Source organism: Palaemon carinicauda, chromosome 1 (genome assembly GCF_036898095.1).
Source record: "Palaemon carinicauda isolate YSFRI2023 chromosome 1, ASM3689809v2, whole genome shotgun sequence".
NCBI classification, from domain to species: domain Eukaryota; kingdom Metazoa; phylum Arthropoda; class Malacostraca; order Decapoda; family Palaemonidae; genus Palaemon; species Palaemon carinicauda.
In genome coordinates, this window is record NC_090725.1 from 301,268,191 (window position 1) to 301,290,904 (window position 22,714).

General features: G+C 36.0%; 1 protein-coding gene across 1 annotated transcript in view; it reads right to left on the reverse strand.

Moving 5' to 3' along the window:
* Positions 1-7,653: 7,653 nt before the first annotated feature.
* LOC137639966 (mediator of DNA damage checkpoint protein 1-like) overlaps positions 7,654-22,714 on the reverse strand; it is a 28,390-nt gene continuing 13,329 nt past the window's right edge. Inside the window, exon 2 of the mRNA XM_068372294.1 lies at positions 7,654-13,659. Within this exon, the coding sequence (XP_068228395.1) occupies positions 9,916-13,659 (3,744 nt within the window). The 3' untranslated portion in view covers positions 7,654-9,915. The remainder of the gene's footprint in view (positions 13,660-22,714) is intronic.

Genomic DNA, 22,714 nt, shown 5'->3' on the forward strand with positions numbered 1-22,714 from the left:
AATATTTCCTATATGGCAAAACAAGAGGAAGAGAAACTAGATAGAACAGTGTGCCTGAGTGTACCCTCAAGCAAGAGAACTCTAACCCAAGATAGTGGAAGACCATGGTACAGAGGCTATGTCACTACCCAAGACTAGAGAACAATGGTTTGATTTTGGAGTATCCTTCTCCTAGAAGAGCTGCTTACCATAGCTAAAGAGTCTCTTGTACCCTTACCAAGAGGAAAGTAACCACTGAACAACTAAAGTGCAGTAGTTAACCCTTTGGGAGAAGAAGAATTGTTTGGTAATCTCAGTGTTGTCAGGTGTATGAGGACAGAAGAGAATCTGTAAAAAAGAATAGGCCAGACTATTCGGTGTCTGTGTAGGCAAAGGGAAAGAACCACAACCAGAGAGAAAGATCCAATGTAGTACTGTCTGGCCAGTCAAAGGACCCCACAACTCTCTAGTGGTAGTATCTCAATGGGCGGCTGGTGCCCTGGCCAACCTACTACCTAGATCTAAGCTTTGTAAAGAAACGATCAAAGAGGTATACTGTTCAGTGGTTTAATTCCACTTAAATATATTTAACATTCTTTGGGTAACAGAATCGTTGTACTTTGTCTTTTTAGTTATTGAAATTTAAAACTGTGTAATAGATGAAAGAAAAAGAAAGATTTAAAATATGGACTATGCAATTGAAGGGGACTTTGATTTGTTTATGTGAAAACATGAAATTTGTGAGTTTTGTTAAATTGCAGGAATTGTAAACATGCTTTTTATAGTCTACAGTAATTGCAGAAGTATGAATTATATAGTAGTAAGGAATGACATGCAGTGAGCTCTCGGTATTTGTGTTGAGTTTCTTTAGAGATGTTGAGAATTAACTGTACAGAAATCAAGGTTTAATGTTCTCTGTATTCCTTAGTATATAGTTTAGTACTCTTTATGTAACTAAATGATTTTTTAAACTATAAAATCTTTATTTGTGAATGATTTTATCTCATACCAGGAAAGGTACATCTGAGAACCTGACCAAGTTACATGACTTAGCAGATGCGATGGAAGCCCATTTAACAGCCGCAGAGCTCCTTAGTAATTATGGTGTCTGTGTCACTCCTTGTCAGCTCAGACAGCTACAGTCTGATAGGGAGAAAGTACGAGAAATCTTGACAAAATTAACTAGAGCAGCTGCGAGAAGGTACTTCATGAATTTTTCATTATTTTCCAATGCTATAGTATATATTTTTAAAAATTGTATTTGAAAAATAGTTTTACTATAGTATCTATATACAATATACAGTAGTAATTGAAGTAGTAAGATATAAACTGTAATGTACAATTGGTTTTAATACATTTATTCTTCTGGATTTATTAAACTCAGAGAACCAAGATTGACTGACAGTGATTGGCGGAAATTGCTCTATGATATGTTAGAGTTACAGCAAAAAGTATTTACCTGTATAGAGCCCTTGATATGTTTTGAGGTAAGTGCAATGATTTTTTTTGTTATGTTGGACATTTTTTCATTGTAAATCCATCACTCATATTAAGGCAAATCATAGTTGCAATTGTCCACAGGCATGCTAGTTTTGAAGTTGAAGAAAAGAAATAGTGTGGCTGTATGCACACTATCACCTGTGGAGGATTGGTAGTTGGTAACCTCCCAGCTTCAGTAATTTGGAATTTGCATTTTAATGTAACTTCATTTTGCATTTTGATTTTTCTAGATGGGACCCTTAAACTTTGTGTGTGGTTTGCCTGCCACTATGATTAAAGTATTCTTTTAGTGCTTTCAGTCCCATCAAGCAGGTTCGGCTTACACACGAGCCACTCTAAGCATAGTGGTACCATCACATTGAGGTATGGTAGGGAGAGAATATTTTTGAGTCAGCTCTCGCTGGTGTCATTGATGGAGGGTTTAATTACATGAACTTATAGTGCGGGGTCTTTTAGGATGTAAGTCTAAAATTTTATTTCGCTTAAACTTATATTTTTCCATTTATTTTGTTTATGGTTGTTATTATTCCCCCTCCCCAAAAAATATAAGTATGAATAACATCAATAGCATTTCATGTAACCCTGAATACTCTTGATGACTTTGGCAATAGAAAGAATTGCTCTGTCAATAATTCTGTGTCCAGTATTATCACACTGGAGCCTTTTCTTCTCTCTTCCCCAGCACCCCAAGTGGCTAAGATCATTGGGGTAAAAATGAAAATATGAAATTTCTTTATTCCTGCAATAGATATCAAATAGTGTACAAACTTTATATCTTTCATAAAAATTGAATGGACAAAATAAAAACTTCAGAAAACAGAGACAATTTTGAAATCTTATTGCCTTCCTAAAAGTTGAAGTTAATGAAGTCTCGGGCTTGTCTAGCCATTACAGCCAAAATGTTACAAGCTCCGAATTATACTTTGCAGCCAAGGACACTAATCTCCAAAGGGAGGAAATGAAAATAATTCCCAGAATCATAGCTGAACCAGTCAGGCATGTCGCTTCCTACAAGGAAGTACATAACAATATGATTAAAGGCTATCCGGGTCTGCAGAAAAGATTGGCACCATACCCCAGGGCAATTTGGAAAGATATGGTTGTGGTTTGCTAGTTAAAGCTGGCAATATGCTACTTACTAACTTTGCAACATCCACTCCCGATGCTATTAAGAAGTTATCTCCTCCAGACTAAACAAGCTGGAGTAACAATTTATAGTAGAGATCAGCTTGAGTTCTAAGAAGACATATTGAAGCGGTGTCTTTCCTATATTATTAAAGTTAAAATGCTTAAAGGAACCAATAATGCAGTCTTAATAGTATTTACTTCACCTTATCTTCTAAACTGTATAAAGATTTAACATTAAATTATTTCTGTTAAAAATTTGTCTTTGGCCCGTTCAGTGTTATGAATTATATGATTTTGGCTATATTAATATCAAATGCACTAATGGCCAAAGATAATTCGCCTGCTCTTAAGTTCCATTACTTCTCTGTAGATTATTTAGAAGAAAATTATGTATATATTGTAAAGGATCCCACTCCAAAATCATGACAATGTCCTCATTATAAAGATGAGCAAGCAAGCTTTGAAACTGTAAAAATTAAACACTCAAACTTTGTTGGAGCTAGAATAAACCTTTGCGTAATGATAATGCCCAAGGATAGACTTATTCAAGTATTTTATCGAGTCCACATGATTCGACTTTTAGTTCCAAAAGTGTGCATACTTCAAGTCCTAATTTACAAAATAATGACCAATCCACCTGCTCTGCCTCAAGGTGATGTAAACCATTGTATTCTACTACTTCTGCTATAAATCCTAAATATTCAACTAAATATATATATACCAATAGAGTAACTGAAAAAGCTTAAGGCATTTGAACGCAAAATCATCTATATAAGTAAGAAGCTTATGATAGTTTCATTTAATAAATTTTAATTCAATTATGTTTTTGTTATAAAACTATAGTCTGTCTAGTAAAACCTGGTCTCCAATAGTCCTATGAAATTAATTTTTGAATGCTTCTTTCTTTTTGTCCATTGTGTGGTGCCATTTATTTGGAAGATGTTGCTCAATCTATTGCAAATACTATTAATACCATTTTTTCTATGAAAGATTTGTCAGATATAGTGAAGGTTGACTGTACCTTTGTATGTAAGCTTCAAGGCATGACATAATTTTGAAAGGTGTTGGATGCTATAATTTCTTTTCATAATTTAATTGGATCAGTGTGTTAATCTGATACATAAGTTTTATGTACTGACAGCATATTTTTGACAAAATTTGTGCAGGGATTTGTAATAATTTTTTGTTTATGATGTTTAATACATTTTACTATATTTTTTAAATGCCTTGAGAGAGAAGTATTACATATCATTTAATATTTCTGCTACTTTAAACTTTACCCTTTTCTCGTTTCTTTTTTCAGACACTTACTGAGGCTCTGTTATGTTCAGGTATTCCAGAAAATATCCGATTTACTGGAGAACTTCTAGAGACAAGAACTGACCGATCTCCAGTCCATAACCCGTATTTGCAACTAGTCCCCTTTGCTCAAGCTGTAAAGGTCGTCATTACGGCAGCCACGCAGTACTGTAATTCCTCAGAAAACCATGCTGATGAGGCCATGGAATTAGCTTTGTAAGTATATAAAGTACTATATTATGCTATGCATGAGAATATAATAATATTTAATGGTTTTTACTAGTATTGCTGTGTAAGTACAAAGGGAAATTTATTAGGTTACTGTTTTTGTAAGTTACCTATGTTATAAATTTCATTAGCTATTGTTAGTTTTAATATGAGTGTAGGCTTTGCTATATCAGATTGGCCACTTAATATAGGTTTCAAAGGCTTATTTTTACGTTGATCAGGTTGACACTTTAACTCGTTTCATAGTTCACTTGTTACTTATTAATACTTTATCCAGTACAGTATTCCTTTAATTGTTATTTTTGTTTATTATCTAATTCTTGATTTAATTTACACTGAGCTGCTTTCCCTATTGGGTTCCTTGGGTTTATAGCATTCTTCTTTTCTATATATGGTTGCAGCATATCTAGTAAAAATAATAATGTTGATTGTGATTTGATATCTTAGTGACTCAGTTCTAAGTAAGGGAAGATTTTTATTATTTTTGACACAAATTTTCTTATTCTTTTGATCTTATCATAGTAATGCAAAATAGGTTATTGAATTGGAATCTCCATCCCCTTAACCCCACTGAGCGAGTGGTTAACCTACCAGGAGTAAAATATGTTTAGCAGTAGCTGGTGTTAGGCAATTGGCAATTCCAGTTTTGTATAATACCCAATGTTTTTTTAATAATGGCACAGATAGAATATGATAATTTTACTCATGGCACATGTAAATCATTTGATATTTACTTTAAACGCAATTTTAAAAATTTTCTTATTTTCCAGGCAATGTTTGAGATTGATTGAATCCGAACATGAAGACATTAAAGTTGAAAAAGACTTTATAGCTGCTTTACAAATGTTACCAGACTTTGGGATTGCAAAACTTCCCTTACAAGGTACATTTATGACAGTGTAGTGGAGTTGGGGTTTGTCTGATATTTGAGTATTTTAGTTTTTCCTCGGTTGGAAAAGTTATAGTTTTACAGACAGTAAATTTATTGTAGTTTTTCATATTTGTATCATGCAAGTTTCACTATTGACATGCAGCTAAATTTATGTGAAATTGTCATTTGAAAATCTTTTGTAAAAAAGATTTAATGATTGAATTTTCTATGCCTTTAGTCCGGCTGTGCGAAGACCGCATCTCCTTGATTGAAGAAGGGCTGCAATCTCAGAAGGGTTCTTACCGTCATGGCTCCCGGTTATTGCAGTTAGCATCCCTCTTACGGGTTTGTGGAGATGACTTCAAAGCAAGACAGGCAAAAGTCTTGACTCTCGTCGCGCAGTCAGCATTAAAGGTATGTTTTGATAATTAGAAATATTTTTACTGTGTTTGATAGCTAAGGGTTATTAATTATTTCCCTGAACCCTTCCTCAAAGTTGAACAAGTAATTTAGTGGCTGCCAACTTCTCAACCTCTAAATAAAACAACAAAGAATATTCACCCCCCCACTCCCACCTCCACCACCATGCTCTTCCTTCTTTATACTAAGTCGCCAAAATACTCATTTGTTCCAGAGTAGAGAGGGAATTATATTACAGTTTTGGATGGTTTTACCCTCAGAAAATTTCAAACTATGCTCTGTTAGTTTAATTCTCCCGTAGTTGCCACAATCCACGATGTCGCGTTTCTGCTTAAATATAAATACCACTAGACTCTCCTCCCAGTCTTTAAGCAATACAGGGTATTAACTAATCCCTTATTGCTCTGAATAAATCTAGCATTCATTCTTCCCCCTCTGGCATTAGTATATAAAACAATTTTATGCATAAGTGCAGCAATTTGGCAATAGGAACATAAGGGAGGTTCATAGAAATAATACTAACTTGCATGAATGGATAATCTTTCTGGTTAAATGGGTTCAGTTTTAGATTTGATTCGTAATTTCATGCAATCTTCGGTGCTTGTTACACATGTAGTTTCTAGTGATGGTTGTGTTTTAGTGCTAACTTCTGATAATAGGGCTAACCTATCTTTACCTTTGGCAGTTAATGTTAATGCTGGCAGTGTTTTAGTGCTTACTTCTGATAATAGGGCTACCTATCTTTACCTTTGGCAGTTAATGTTAATGCTGGCAGTGTTTTAGTGCTTACTTCTGATAATAGGGCTACCTATCTTTAACTTTGGCAGTTAATGTTAATGCTGGCAGTGTTTTAGTGCTTACTTCTGATAATAGGGCTACCTATCTTTATCTTTGGCAGTTAATGTTAATGCTTTGTTGTGTAATTTTGATCACACTTATAAAGTATTTGATATTATTAGTTTTTATATTGGAAGAAATCTTTATTCATTTGATATGCATCAGTTTTCTGCTCCCTTCACTTTCTTTCATTGTCCCAAAATAAATTTACTGTTGTGGTTTAGTAGCAGTAAAACACTGCTACCAACCCTGACAAGAATGGGCTGCCATCACAGGTATCAAAGTGTTTATATTTGCCCATTGTTTTGCCCACTGTATCTGGCCTGGTAAGGCCAACGGATAAATTTCTTGTACAGTGAACCCTCGTTTATCGCGGTAGATAGGTTCCAGTCGCGGCCGCGATAGGTGAAAATCCGCGAAGTAGTGACACCATATTTACCTATTTATTCAACATGTATATTCAGACTTTTAAAACCTTCCCTTGTACGTAGTACTGTTAACAAACTACCCTTTAATGTACAGAACACTTAATGCATGTACTACAGTACCCTAAACTAAAACAGGCACAAATATTAAAGGTGATTTTATATCATGCATTTCCTAAACATGCTAAAAAGCACGATAAAAAATGGCAACCAATGTTTTGTTTACATTTATCTCTGATCATAATGTAGAAACAAACTGGAGGTAGAGCTTTGCTTATTACCCAGACATATTTCCCATACTTTTCCCTTAGAACTACATCACATCTTCCTACTTTAGATATATATATATATATATATATATATATATATATATATATATGTATGTATATATATATATATATATATATATATATATATATATATATATATATATATATATATATATGTATATATATATAATGTGTGTGTGTGTGTGTATATATATATATATTTATATGTATACACATATACATACCTACATATATACATAAATACATGCATACATATATATATATATATATATATATATTACTGTATATATATGGGTTATGGAAAAAATCCGCGAAGTGGTGAATCCGCGATGGTCGAACCGCGAAGTAGCGAGGGTTCACTGTATCCTTAATGACAGGTCTTTTGTATTCAGCAGTAGAAAAGGGCTTTAGTTCAGGTGTTGGAAATTTCCACCCCCTATCCTTTATTTCCATATCCAAGACTTCCCCCTATCACTAGACCCAGTCCAACCCACATACTCATCTGAAGAGGTCCTGACTTGGGGCTCAATTTCCAATGGCTTGGTGGTTTTTGCTATTAGCAACATTTGTAGGAACCTCCAAAACTTGCTAAGGGGTAAAACTGGATGGGGTTTACAGAATGCTCTATTTTTGTTTCAAAAGGATTAATAAAAAACAAATTAAAATAGTACTCCTAAGTAGTCTTTATTCATAGTTCCAGCTACAGTTTGCTACATTTAATTACCATTATTTATTCAGGGAAACTTTTCATAAGTTACCTTTGTTAAAATTCTTTCATATCCAAAATATTCTTAACCATGAAAATGTATGAAAATTCAAGAAAGAATTCACTGCACATATTCCAATTTATTCATAATTACAAACTGCAACCTTTGACTGCTGTAGGATATTACTTTTTCTCTGTTTAACAACTGAGTGAAATCTTTATACAGTATTAAAAAACAAATCACTATAAAAATACTTACTGCTTAAATTACAGCCCGATATACGGTAGCACAAGTAGCCACATTTTCATAAATGTACTTTATGTATCCTCATGAGCTTCGGCAGTTTTTTTAAGTGGACTAAGTTCATTGATGCCTACCATTTTTGTTTACCTGAATTTATTTGCTGATTTATATGTATTAATGTTACCAGCAGCTTGTAGATTAAACTTTAGTATAAGTTACTTGTGAATGTGAAGTCTAATTTTTTTTTCAACATTGACATCATCTGTGATGGATGTTATAATGAATGGTTTTTAATCAAATATTGTGCTTTTTAAGAAAGAATACCTATTGAAGATATTTGGAATGGATATGCAACATCCAACATGTGTATAATCACGAATGGCAGGTGCTCCTCATGAATTTGAATGGGAGCATCGGTATAGGTTTTACGTTGGGTCAGCAAATTAATTTTCAGGGTTCCGGCCTGAAAACTCCCAAATATGTATTCTTATTTTTACAAAGTAAAGGTAAATAAAATGTGAACTAATTTTCTTGCTACCCATTTTGAATGGTTAAGATCATGATAGAATAGCCTACTTCACTTTAAAAAACAAAAATCATTTTTAAATCATGGTAAAGCATACTTTATTTAGAAGTGTGTATTCTTTTCTTAGTTTTTAAGGTTGTGAAAAAATATTGTGATCAGGTAATTTAAAATAGTTAGGATGAAGTGCCTGAATTTGTCTTAAATATGGAAATGCAATTTTTAATAATGATATATTTCTGAAATTACATCTTTTTCCATTCAGAAATCAGCTCATGATTGAAATTTAGTTAATTTAGTGTATGGTAATGATTATCTACTCTCTAATAGCGCATGAAAACTGATTAAGGCTAAATTAAAAGAGGATCATACTTTATTAGAAAATGCGTTATCTACTTGTACAAAAATGGCATTGATAAACATGTGGTGGGAAGAGCGAGATGCTATGTTTTAGCATAAAGGAAGAGTTCATTGTAAAGCTGAGGTAATTCTTTACAATTTAGAATGAGGAAAGAACATCTGTATAGGAAGGAACGTCCTGCATTTCTATCCTTTGTAGCATTTTCCAAGTCCCTAGATGCGAGATCAATCCCTTACTCTGAAGAGTTCTTGATGATCTGGATACATTAGTAGTACTCTATGAATCATTGATGAATTTTATTGTTAGGAAATCTGGTATGGCAAATTATGCATCTAGTAACAAGAAAGAGCAGGATGAAAGTTGCATCTATAAATATACACTAACAAGGAAACAAACAAACAATTATAAACACTTGATCTGCACATAAGTAAACGTACATTTGTCGCATCATATGATATCTCTTGTCAGTCACCAGATTGGTAGGGGATCCTCACTGATGAAAAAGTTGAGAAATTTTGTTTAAGATGTTTGGCAAATTCAATATGTATCTCAAGAAGTTTTCTTGATGTAATTTTTGGCTTTAAATATTTTTTTTTTTAGATAACACAATTTTTCATAGTTGAAATATACAATACAGTATACTGTATGGCATATAGATATATATTTTATTGAGAATCCTATTTTCTGTCATTTCAGTGTCTTTTGTCACAGCACAATACAAATATATTTAATTGATCAACACGACCCGCATGTTGATGTATGTAATGGTAATACTGGTAATAGCACTTATGTCAGATAAATGTCATCAATTAGGGTCGAATCCCATTTGCCTTGTCACACCACCACAAACACTTGAATGGCCTGCTTTAATAAGAAATAAGAAGCAGGGCAATAGTTCAAGACTTAAAATCTATTTATGTACAGTACATTCTTACATATGGATAAGTGATTGGCCTTAGTTTTGTATGCTTCTAAGCTTAACACTCTTCATATGTATATGGGGATTTATTCCCAAGTAGTACACTGTTTGCTTTTTAATTGATGTTGACATCCAGACCCCTTCACTGTAGATTTGTCTTTTTAGAAATCTATATTTCTTTCTGTTCATGCTCCACATAAAATGTTGTTTTCATGGGTGGTAACGTCACTGTAAAACCGCATGGAAAGCTCTTGCCAATTCAAGACAGGAGAAACTGAGATATCTGTTCTACATTGATTGAGTGCTTTCACCGCATCGGGTCCTAGTCGCTGTCCCCATAAGTTGATGTCGCTTATTTCGCCAATGAACTGTGATGTGGGGTCAAAGTCAGTCAGGTCAGGTAGGAGAGTTTGACCTAGGATTGTTAATCCGCCACCTTCAAGAACATTTTGACCAGAAAGGACATTGGTTAGTGTCCCTGTAAGTTCTCCATTGATATAAACTCCAACTTGGTGATCCTTACTACTCCAAGTAAAAGCAATGTGGTACCATTGATTTTCTAAAAATTCAAAAGGTAATTTTTTAAAGTGGAAGTTATCACTTGCAGAAGAGGGATTTTCTAGATCAGGAGTAGATATTTCCGATACGGCATCCACATTAGCACTAGAATCAACCGCAAAAACACGCTCTTCTCCTTTGGGCTCTTGCTCATATTGACTTTGCATCCATATGTCGGCTTCCTCTTTTGAACTCACATAGTGCACTGGCTGGGGTAATAATCCTTGCTCTATCAAAGTTTGTGGGTCAGCACTGTATTGTACATTCTCAGATTCCCCAGTTTTGGGTTCTGCTGCTTGGTTAACAGGCCCTCCGTAAGCAATTGGACGAGGGGCAGCTTCATATTTATACTCTGGTGGTAATTGTTGATGATAGAGATGAGTGGGTTCTTGGTAATGGGACACAGGACGGATTTCCTCTTGTGTTACTAGAATACCTTCGGGTTGATATATCTCATCAACTGACAACACTACTTCAGATGGTGGTATCCTTTCTTCGGGATAATAGGGGATGTCATCTTCAGATATATGGAATACTGCAAAGTTGTTGGATTGTAGTGAAGGGTTATCTGCTTCAGATGAAGGTTGTAGTGGGGCATTATCTCCTGATGACTGACTTTTTGGTGGGTTGGAGTGAGCATTAGTTTTGATATGAATTGTTCTCTGTGTTGTAGTAATAGGGATTGCATCTGTTGTTGGTTTTGCAGAAATTGGCAGTACAGGATTTCCTTGTAGAGATGGATTAAGTTCATTTATTACTGGTGGTTTGTCTGTTCCTACAGTGTCTGCTGAGAAATTTATAATTGGCGGGATAGTTGGTTTGTATCCCGAGTTGCGTAGGGAAGTTTCGGCTGTTGCTGGTTCTGAAACACCTGGCAAAGTACTAGTAACAACATTTTGTTTGTAGATCTTGGTAGTAATTTCAGGTGTTAGAGTAGTTTTTGATGTCACTGTTGCAGGGATTTCAGAGGTGACTTCATGTGCATCCCAATTGTCCTGTTCTTTAGCAACTATAACAATTGGTTGTTTATGAAAATGTTGAGAATTTTCCTCAGTGAGTTTGATGACAGAAGGGGAGTAGTTGGTAGCTGCCTCTTCAAGTACATCCTCGTGTTTTGTAATTGGTGGAACATACTGTACAATTGGTTTATCACTGGTAGGTCGAGAGGGGGATGACTCTTCTTCTTCTTCCTCTTCTTTGATAGGTATATCACTTCTAGAAGGAGTAGGTGGTAGAGGTTCCTCAGTTGGAATAAGTACAGCTTTCTCTTCTGTTATAATGGCAGGAGCCACAGTCTCCTCAAAGACATCTTCTGGTCCATTTGGGAACTCGTATGGAAGACTATCAGTGAAATGCAGATTATTTTCTCCCAGTTGATTTTCATTTGTCTCTTCTTCATGGACTACAAAAGTTTCATCCTTCAGGATAAAGGGAGCCTTTGTTGTTTTAGGGGGTTCTGGGGCTGACTGTGCTTGGTAATGTTCATACATAGCATTAAATGCATCAACATTTGTGATTGGTACAGAGTAGACAACTGCTGTATTTCCATCTTTGATTGCAGGTTGTCCTTCCATTGCACGTTTGAATTCTTCTATATGCTGAGGTCTGATTTGTACTGCTTTGTGTTTATTTACAGTATTTGCAGTCCCATATGATTTGTCACTCCATTTTTCATGATGATTTTGCTCCTTGTTTTTAAAAACATCTTCAGCTGTTGACCAAACAGATACTTTCGATTTTAGTCCTGTTACCTGAGGCTTTTCTGTTGGCTCCCTCTGTGATGATGTAAAACGAATAACAGAAACAGGTCTTGGTCTTGAAGTAGTAGTTCTTATTGTTGTGGTTTGCGGCAGGCTTTTTCTTGTTGTAGTCCTTATTATTTGTTTCGGTGTTGTTGTTACTGTGGTTTTTGTTGTAGTTGTTGTTGTGGGTGTTGTTTGTGGAGCAGCTGTTGTGGTTGTTGGTGGTAAGGTGGTTGTTTCGTTTTTATGATGAGATAAAGAAGGTTGTTGAGAATTAGGTTGGTTTATGAGTTTCCACAAAGGCATACGAGTCGATTGCCTTGATATTGAAGGGGTTTGACGTGGTTTGTTTTGCTCTCCGCTATGTGGTCTTCTTGTGGTGGTACCTCTTAGTATGTTTTGTGTACTAGATTTAAGCTCGTGCCTGTCATGGTGAATTGCTGGTGAAGGAGGTGGGGTGGGGGTTGTTGGGGGCTGTGTTGCCCTCCATCTTAAAGTTGACTGAGATGTTGTCAATCTTTGTACTGAGAGACGTGATTCACTAGGCTTGCTTGTTGGCCAAGGTGTAGTGGTTCTTGCTGGCCAAGCAGTTGGTTTTCTATGTGTAGTTGTAGTGGGGCGAAGTGTTGTAGTTATTGGAGGTTGCTGCTTAGGTCTTTGGCTTGTGAAGGTTGTTCCTCTGATTCCATATGGATTCCAGTGGTTGGGTCCAAGTTTTACCTCGGTCACTTGGGAGGACCATCTCACGTTATTTGCCCTATCAATTTTCTCAGTCGATGTATGCTTAGTTTCTTCTTGGTCAGCCACACCTTTGGATTCTTGGTCGTTGTGCCACATTGGGGACCACTCATTTGGTGACTGTGGTATTGAGGGCTTTGGTGGCGGGGGAACATTCCAGTTGAAGAGTACAAAGTCGTCGTCACCTGAAGGCTCGGTGATTATCCTTGGTTCTGATTCTTTTAAGTGCAAGTCATATGGATCACTTTCTTGCATTGTTAGTTCATAAGGAACCACTGTCCAATCATTATAAGATTCTGATCTTGAAAAGCCATCTCGAGTTTTAAGGAGATGAAGGTTATCATTCAACCCGGATGGAGAAGCCTCTAGGTCTGCCACACCCATTGTATCTACATCAACAAAACTGTATGGTGTCCATGTATCAAAAGAGCGACCTTTGCGGGAATCTGCCATTATATTTTCTATGTCTCCAAGTCCAACACTGTAGTCGACTGCGTCTCTTCGTTGCCTCTTCTGGTGGGGTTGCTCCTTTTGTGTCCACTGTGTTCGTGGGTGGCGATCTACATGGTCCGTTTCGTATGGTTGAACAGGAAGTGGTCCTCCCCACAGTACACCCAATCCATCATGTCTTAGGAAAAAAGCCACTTGGCTGTCTGCTTCTGGCGACACAGCTGTTAGAATTGGTGCAACCCCATACGGGAACTGTGTAATGTTGACCCAGGCAGCCAAAGTAAGGTCGGTTAGAGAAGGTGCTGGTTTGAGAATACGGGCGTAACCTCCATCTCCAATAACTAGGCGATATGATGAATGATGCTGCAAAGCTGTGACACTTATGCACAGGGTGCAGCACACCACTGCCAACCTGAAAAGAAGGAAGGGGATTTGAGTTTTCTTTCATGTGATAATTTCTCTATTGAATATATGAAGAATGAATAAATTAGGCAATGAAATATTTTACTGAATCAAATAGGTTAATGCAAGAGGATTCTTGATATGCATTTTTTGAAGTAGTGTTGAATTTCTAATAAGAAAAAATTGGTTATATATTTTCAACTGAAATATATTACCCATTAGAGAAAAATAATAAAAATGTTTTCTTGTTTCTATAACTTACTGACAAAACTACTGTAATTACATATGGCAGTTTCTCTGCTGTCCAACATTTTTAAGTTTGGCATATCCTTTGTACATTATATATGGCAATATTGGTATATGAAAATACACTTAAAGAATATTTATGCAGGATTTTGATAATTTCTTCAACTCCGTTTTGAAAAATAAAATTGTGAAAAGTATCAAAGTTATTAATAACAATGACGATAATAATACTGTAATACAAAATTCATAAGTCAAGAATCTTTTACAATCATATTGTCAATTTTTTTCCTTGTATCATCAGCTTTTTATCTGTATTTAACTAGTCTACCTTTTGATTAATTTTCTGTGTAGTACTTGTGTCAAACTTTTATAAGTTTTTTTTCTTCAGGTACTATTGTTACTTTCATTGTTTAGGGATTAAATACAAAGAAAAAAATTCAGTGTTCAAGTCTCTTCATGATGTAGCAGGGAAGAGTCACAAAAAGGGGGAATAAACTAAATTAAAATGGAGTTTGGGATCTTATTTATATGGCATCGACACTCAAGAAAGTAGTCCCACCAAAATGCTGATTGATATCTAGGTCATTCACTGCCTGGCAGGTCATATCTACTGGAGTAATGTTAGGATTTATCTGTTACACTTGCAATGGTCATGTCAGATCAGGCTGGATGTTTTGGGTACCTTGGTTAAATGGTTCTTCAAGGTCTTTCGCTTGAGGAGTATTGTCACATTCTGCAACTTTTATCAGTCTTTACTACAATTGCTTATTAGAGTTTTGAGTGATTTTAAGTAAGGACTTGGGCCTGAGTATCTGAAGTGCTTCAAGAATGCAGAGGACACCTCACCGATGCATTACCAGTGATATCAGTGGTTATGATGCTTCCTTTGTATGAGACAGTATCGACAGCATTGCTCTTTTGCTAGTAGTGCTGTCTGATAACACCACGTTTATGTGAATCCCATAATTGTAATACGGATGTAAGCTCCTGGGCCTTAGATGAGGCATTGGAATTGTTAGACTAAATCTTTCTTCTTCAGGGTGTTGTACACAGGCTGTAAAGCATTATTCCTCATCAGAAGGAAATCTTTCCGTCATCATCATTAGTAAGTTTTTTTTTACGTCGGCTTTTCTCTTTACGGGGTTAGATGGGTAGTGAGTTTTATTTACCCCTTTTGTTTAGTACAGTACACATTTTACTGGAATTATATCTGATATAGATCTCCTTGGTCTTCATACAGGTCTTGTTCTGCCAATTCCATATTCACCACTCATTTGACTAAGTGTTGACCTCTTTTACCATTCCTCATTCCTAATATTTATAGTTCAGGCCTTATGTTCAAGTAACATTTGTTTATTAATGGGAAACAAACAGGACAGCTCTCTCTCCACATCATCCTTTCCATTGGTACCCTCTTTCCAACTGCATTATCAATATTGTACCTGGTTCGTAGACCAATTTGTACCCAATAGAAAAGAAATGTTCTAGTGTACAGTACTTCATATAAAACTTTGCCTATCTGTTACAATATGATGCTCTACCTCCTTTTCTTCTGTATTTGTACTTTATGGTTTAGCCACGACATTAAAGAGTAGGAATATACTGGAAGAATTTATATGGAAAAGGAGTGGATGTTACATGAAAATTAAAGAAAATTAAGCTATCATACATTGTTTTATGAAATTGAACGTGAAAAAGTGATGATTTAGTTATCTGGAGAAATAATTATCTTTGCACATGATTGATTATGCTGTATCTTATTTATGTGTCCTACATTTAGACATAACTCGCGCAACTTGCTCATCCTCTTGTCACTATTTTCATCTTACCATAGTATTGTACTTGTAAAATGATGGAAGGTGTTATAGCATTGTACATAGTGTATAGATGCAAAGTAATCTAATATATTGGAAAAAATGTTTTGTAAAAGACCGATTGAGGAAGTAAGATTGTCGTTTAGGAGATCAATTTTGTAATTGAGGAAGAAATTGTTTACATCAAGGAATATAGATGATATAAACATTCTGAATAAAAATAAAAGCTGCATATTTGGTACATATTGACCTAGGAAATGCTTGTGTAGTTAATGGAGATGTTAAGTGGAGGTTGTTGAGATGTGCTATAGAAATGATTCTAGTGATAACAATTGGAAGCCTGAGCTAGTATGGAGATTAAGAGAGTTTTAGTATAAAAGATGGTCTCAGAAGATCATCATCTTTGTCTCTATCGCTATTTGATGTTATGGAGTGATGAAAGAAGTTGAGAAAAGGTCATGAGATAGAGCAAGTAGAAGGGATAAGAAAGGGGATCATGAATTTACTAAGACCATGCGTATATTTACAGATGCTACAGAGGTGATTGGTAATAGTGATAAAAAAACCTCAGAAATTGCGAGTTTAAAGTTTGTGCAAGTTGGGAAAGTTGAAAGGGAATGTTTGCAAGAGTAGTGTTAAGGTGGTGAATGGAACCCAAGAAAGGTGACCAATGAATGTTATTGTGGATGGTAGAAAAGTGGATGTTATTGATTAGTGAAAATAGGAGTATCAGAGAAGTAAATCATCTAAGTCCTGGTGGAGGTTTGGAAAAGATTAGACAGTTTTTAAGGAGACAAGTTAGATTGTGTGGTTATTGGGACAAGTATTTTGAAGATTTCCAGATTAATTTTTATGTGGAATGAAATGGATTAGAGTTGAATATAAAGATTCAGTATGTTGATGTTATGATGTAGGAGTAGAGAAAACTTGGAAAATGTTTATTATAAGTAGCAATAGAGGTATTGGAAAGGAAGGGCCGTAATAGCTTGGGGTTGTGGTGGTCCATGTGTTAATGTCCCTGACTGGTGAACGTCAGACTGGGGTTCGAGTCCCGCTCGAACTCGTTAGTTTCTTTAGTTGTTGCAGTCTTTCATCAGTAGCCATTGCCTGGCCCTCCTTGGTCCTAACTTATGTGGAGAGGGGGCTTGGGTGCTGATCATATATATATGTGGTCAGTCTCTAGGGCATTGTCCTGCTTGCTAGGGCAATGTCACTGTCCCTTGCCTCTGCCATTGATGAACGGCCTTTAAATCTTTAAAACCTTTAAGCGTAAAAGTTTGATTAAAAGAGGTGCGTTGTACAATGTGTGAATGCTAGTTTGACTCTTAGCTAATGACCCTCGAGCATATTTTTATGAAGCAACTAATTTTAAGGCAGTTTTCTCCAGTGATATCATCCACCATTTAGTAGTTAAAGTATAAATGTGATGATAACAAATATTTTTTCCCCAATAGTCTCTTCCTTTAGGGGAACTCTTTAAGTTAAAAAGAAAGTTTTATCTGCATTAGGCAATTTAAAAGTTGGGTAACTTGCAAGAGTGCAATACTTCATGAAATCACTTATGGCGTGTACTCCTTCCCATAATTGCTTAAATGGCGGAATGGTTAATTCCTTGAAGTCTTGAGGATCACATGTTGTTGATAACTGCCGTCCTTTTACTCTTGCAATAACAGTTCTTCAAGTTTGTTATTCCCCTTGTGGCATATGCTCTTACTATTTGTCAGTCGTAATTATTACAAGGCTAAAGGGGTAATACAAATTACGTTGAAGTATTTCTGTTTGAATAGTTACAGTTCTGTAATTGCTTCTCTGATGTTTATGATGGCTATTGTTTCTCCCTTCTGAAATTCATTTTTTATTTCATGGGATTAAATGCATTTCTTAATGAGCATTTGTGAACTCTAGTATTAATTGGGGAAATATATATAATAAGATAAAGATAAATATACCAAAGCCTTGCTTTCCCTAAGCAAAAGACAGATCTGGGTAAAGTAAAAAGTTTTAAATCTTGGGAAGAAACAAGAATTTGTCTTTTGAATGAGGGAAGGACACTAGATTTGGAAGACAGAATTAATCATTGTTTTAGTGATGTTATTTTGCTGCCTTTTTTTTTATTTTCATTTATTTATTTATTTATTTATTTATTTTTTTATTTTGACGTCCGCCCTTGTGTCAAGTTTTCTAGAGACTCCTTGAATGATGAACGTTCCTTTTTCGAAGACTAATAATCTTATGATAACTGTAGATCTTATTGGCTACAGGAGGATGTAGCAGACGCAAACTCACTCTCTCTCTCTCTCTCTCTCTCTCTCTCTCTCTCTCCTCTCGTTTTTCCGCATGCATACGCCCATGGTCCTCTCAGGGATGTTTGTGGTTGGAAGGTTTTAGCATATTTTTTGTTCGTCTGCAGTTATGTCATTGGCGTTGGTTGTGTGAAAGCTTCATGTGTTACCATTTTATTGCTAGACTCGGCATTCCTATTTATTAAGAAAATATATTGTACAGACAAAACTTAGTGATATTCTCTAATAATTGAAATACACAATTGAGAGTGGTAGATACCGTCAGATCGTTATCATTTAAATCTGTATTGAGAAATTATATATAGAAAAATTAGGAATAGACAAGTGCATTAAGAGCAATATGAAATTTGCAGTTTAAAGGCTTTAAAGTCCGCCCATGAATGGGCAGACATAAGGGACAGTGACACTTCCCTACCAAGCAGGGCAATGCTCTAGAGACTGACCCTATACACACACATATGATTATTGCCCAAGCCTCCTCTCCACCCAAGCTAGTACCAAGGAGGGTCAAGCAATGGCTGCTGATGACTCAGCAGATAGATCTATAGGCTCCCCCAAACCCCCCCATCTTTAGTTCACCAGGATAGTGAGGTTGCAACGACCAAAGAAACTAACGAGTTTAAGCAGGACTCGAACCCCAGTCTGGCGTTCACCAGTCAGGGATGTTACCACATCGGCCACCACAACCGTATGGAGTGGAGTGATGATGATTGCATCAGTTGATTTTATTTACTTATGTCAGCTGGTATTTTATGAACCAAACAAGTTATGCATTTTTGGTATGAAACAAAGAAACTACATAAACAGAACAAATGAACATAAACTCAGTATTCGCCATCTGATTGTTTACAGAGTATCTCTCTCTCTCTCTCTCTCTCTCTCTCACACACATATATTTATATATATATATATATATACACACATATGTATATATATATATATATACACATATGTATATATATATATATATATATATGCACACACACACACACATATATATATATATATATAGACGGCATAACAACCAGAACAAAATAAAAAAATATCACAATATTCTTCTGTTTATTGACCGACGAAAGAAGTCAATATCTCTCTCATCTCTCTCTCTCTCTCTCTCTCTCTCTCGACAGCTTACTGTAGCGAAGGGAATTTGTTAATTATGTTTTAAATGACCGTTGCAGGACGAAGGAAAGGGAAGGTATGGGGGAAAAGGGTGTGGTTCCTGTCGTAACTTTTGACATTCCTTAGGGTAAACCAATAAGTGACAGGCTGACAGGTCGTGACAGATGAACAGTGTGATAATTTTTCTATAGGTTTTTTTTTGTGGTGGCAATCGTTTTGGCTCTGATTTATCTGAGAGAGAGAGAGAGAGAGAGAGAGAGAGAGAGAGAGAGAGAGAGAGTGTTATTAGGATTTTGGATGTCTCAAAGACTTTTTAGTCCATCTGTGGAGACTTCATTTGTCCTTGGGTAGACCAATTTTGTTTGAACATTTAGTGTTTTTATGATCTTGTCTAACTTATTCTTGAACACGTTTACCGTGTTACTGTATACTACATCCGCTGGAAGAGAGAGAGAGAGAGAGAGAGAGAGAGAGAGAGAGAGAGAGAGAGAGTGAGTTTATTAGGATTATGGATGTATCAAAGACTGTTTAGTCCATCCGTAGAAACTCCATTTGCTTTTGGGTAGAGTTGTCCGGCTAACTAAGGCATTGTCACTGTCTCTTGCCTCTGCCATTCATGAGCGGCCTTTAAACTTGATACTTTTGGCTGCTACTACGAATTAGGAGAGCGTTTTGAAGGTTGTAATCTTTGCGGGTTGTTAAAGCCTATTGCTGTGTTTAACCAAGGGTCTCTTTTCTTTCTTTCTTTCTCCACTAAGACCTACATGACATTTATTTATCCATTTTCTTACCTGTAGTCTTTCCATATATATCCCCACCTACCAAATTTCTCTCCTATTCCTCTGTTTCCATTGTATAGCCTTTGTTTTTTTCATACTCCCTCTTATCATACGTGTCTTGTGTTCCATTTTACATCCATATCCAGCCTCTCTCTCTCTCTCTCTCTCTCTCTCTCTCTCTCTTTTGTCATCTCCCATTTTACCCTCATACCAAGCCTCTCTCTCTCTCTCTCTCTCTCCTCTCTCTCTCACATACCGGATGTCTGTGTTTAAGAGCTGGTAAGTTCCTTAAAAGCACGGATTACTCCCCACTCTCTCCAAGATAAAAGATAGTCGTTTAATGAGTCATGACTCTGCGCCCACCCATTTGTTGATTTCGAAAACGGATGTTGTTTGTATTTTTAGAAGTTGCCCGCGCCCTTGGGTGTGTCGGAGAGGGTCGTATGATGTCAGGCTTTTGTATTTGGAGGTGCCCTGGGTTACATAATCCTTTGTGGAAGGATTGACTAAATTAATTTTGTTCCAACACAGGGACTTACCTCGAACTACTTTCTTAGGAGTTACCTGGAACCTCCTCTCAAACGACCAGAGTTTTATGTAGTTTACCCTACTCCCGTTTTCTGTACTTTCTGCTAAGCATGTTAATTTTTTCGATATATTTGCATATTTTTCTCTTTGTTTTCCTCCATTTCTCACGGTCGTTCTATTTCTATTTTGCTCGAATTTCTTATTTTATTCTAAGAGTTATACGATTTTATTTTCGTTTCTTCAATCTGGATTTTAGTCCGTTGTATTTTCTGGTTTGCGTTTTGGGCACATGTCACAGTGTGTGAGAATTACACTTTCTTAGATCTTATTTGATAGGTGTTAAAATATTGAGAAAAACGTACTTTTTTCCCTTTTTACATATATTTTGTACCATCAAGCAAGAAAAACGTTGTACAATCGGGAACTTTTTTAGTATACATGTGTAGTAACTTGATTTGTCAAATAGCTAAAGAAGACATTTGTTAAGGCTAAGTGCATGTAGAGTTGCATACTGATTATTATTATTACTTGCTAAGCTACAACCCAAGTTGGAAAAGCAGAATGCGATAAGCCCAGGGGCTCCAACAGGGAAAATAGCCCAGCGAGGAAAGGAAACAAGGAAAAATAAAATATCTTAAGAGTAGTAACATCAAAATAAATTTCTCCTATATAAACTATAAAATTTTTTAACAAAACAAGAGGAAGAGAAATAGGCAAGAATAGTGTGCCCGAGTGTACCCTCAAGCAAGAGAACTCTAACCCAAGATAGTGGAAGACCATGGTACAGAGGATATAGCACTACTCAAGACTAGAGAACATTGGTTTTATTTTGGTGTGTCCTTCTCCTAGAGGAGTTGCTTACCATAGCTAAAGAGCCTCTTCTACCTTTACCAGGAGGAAATTGGCCACTGAACAATTACAGTACAGTAGTTAACCCCATGAGAGAAGATGAATTGTTTGGTAATCTCAGTGTTGTCAGGTGTGTGAGGACAGAGGAAAATATGTAAAGAATAGGCCAGACTATTCGGTGTGTGTGTGTGTGTGTGTGTGTGTGTGTATGTGTATGTGTATGTGTAGGCAGAGGGAAAATGACCTGTAACCAGAAAGGAGGATCCTGTGTAGTACTGTCTGGCCTGTCCAAAGACCCCATAACTCTCTAGCGGTAGTATCTCAGCGGGTGGCTGGTGCCATGGCCAACCTAATACCCAATTGATTTAGAAAGGATTGTTCATCAGCCTTAACGAGATTAAATGTTGAAAGGTTGTGAAAATTCGGCTATAATGAATAGATTTTCCAAAATGATCCTCAAATAAATTTGAGTCTTTGAATCACCACGCCTTTGAGATAACACATTTTGATATTATTATTATTATTATTATTATTATTATTATTATTATTATTACCATACACCAATTTGTATTATGAATGGTACGCTAGTATTCGGCGAGGAGCTGGAAATGAGAGAGAGAGAGAGAGAGAGAGAGAGAGAGAGAGAGAGATAATCATAACTATATTATCTTAAACTGAGGAAATTACAAAGAATCAGAAGATGAGAGAAATAAATAGACCCTTAATGAGAGAGAGAGAGAGAGAGAGAGAGAGAGAGAGAGAGAGTGTGTTAAAAGTGCTTAGTTCCGCACCTTCACCCAGACACGTCTGATTGATAAATGATGATGACGATGATGGCTACCTGTTCGTAACACGTTTATTTGTAGCACGTGACGTGACTAGGAAGAAACCGAGTAAATTGTCTTCAATTTGAAAGCTTGATTTGCTTAGTTTAATGAGACGATGGTGTGCTTTCTCTGCTGGTTTTTATTTAATGATTTTCCACCACAACTATTATTGCTTCTGCTGATCACAAAAGGAGGAATACCACCTTTCTCATTCGCTATTATTACTACTACTTTGTTAGTAATAATAATGTTGTAGTTATGAAAGTGTTAGCAATGCATAAGAATTTATCGCCGATTTTATGAAAAGTCTAAAGAAATACCTCTCAAGATTCAGCTATTCTCTTTAGGATTTAAAATGTTCATTAATAATTGCACACATGAAAATTTTTAGAACAGACTACGATCAAATTTTAGAGATAGGTCTGAAATTAAAACGAAAGCAACTGTTCGAACGTTGCCTTAATTACCTTGATTTTTAGGTAGTAGGTTGGCCAGGGCACCAGCCACCCGTTTAGATACTACCGCTAGAGAGTTATGAAGTCCTTTGACTGGCCAGACAGTACTACATTGGATCGTTCTTTCTGGTTACGGTTCATTTTCCCTTTGCCTACACACACCGTATAGTC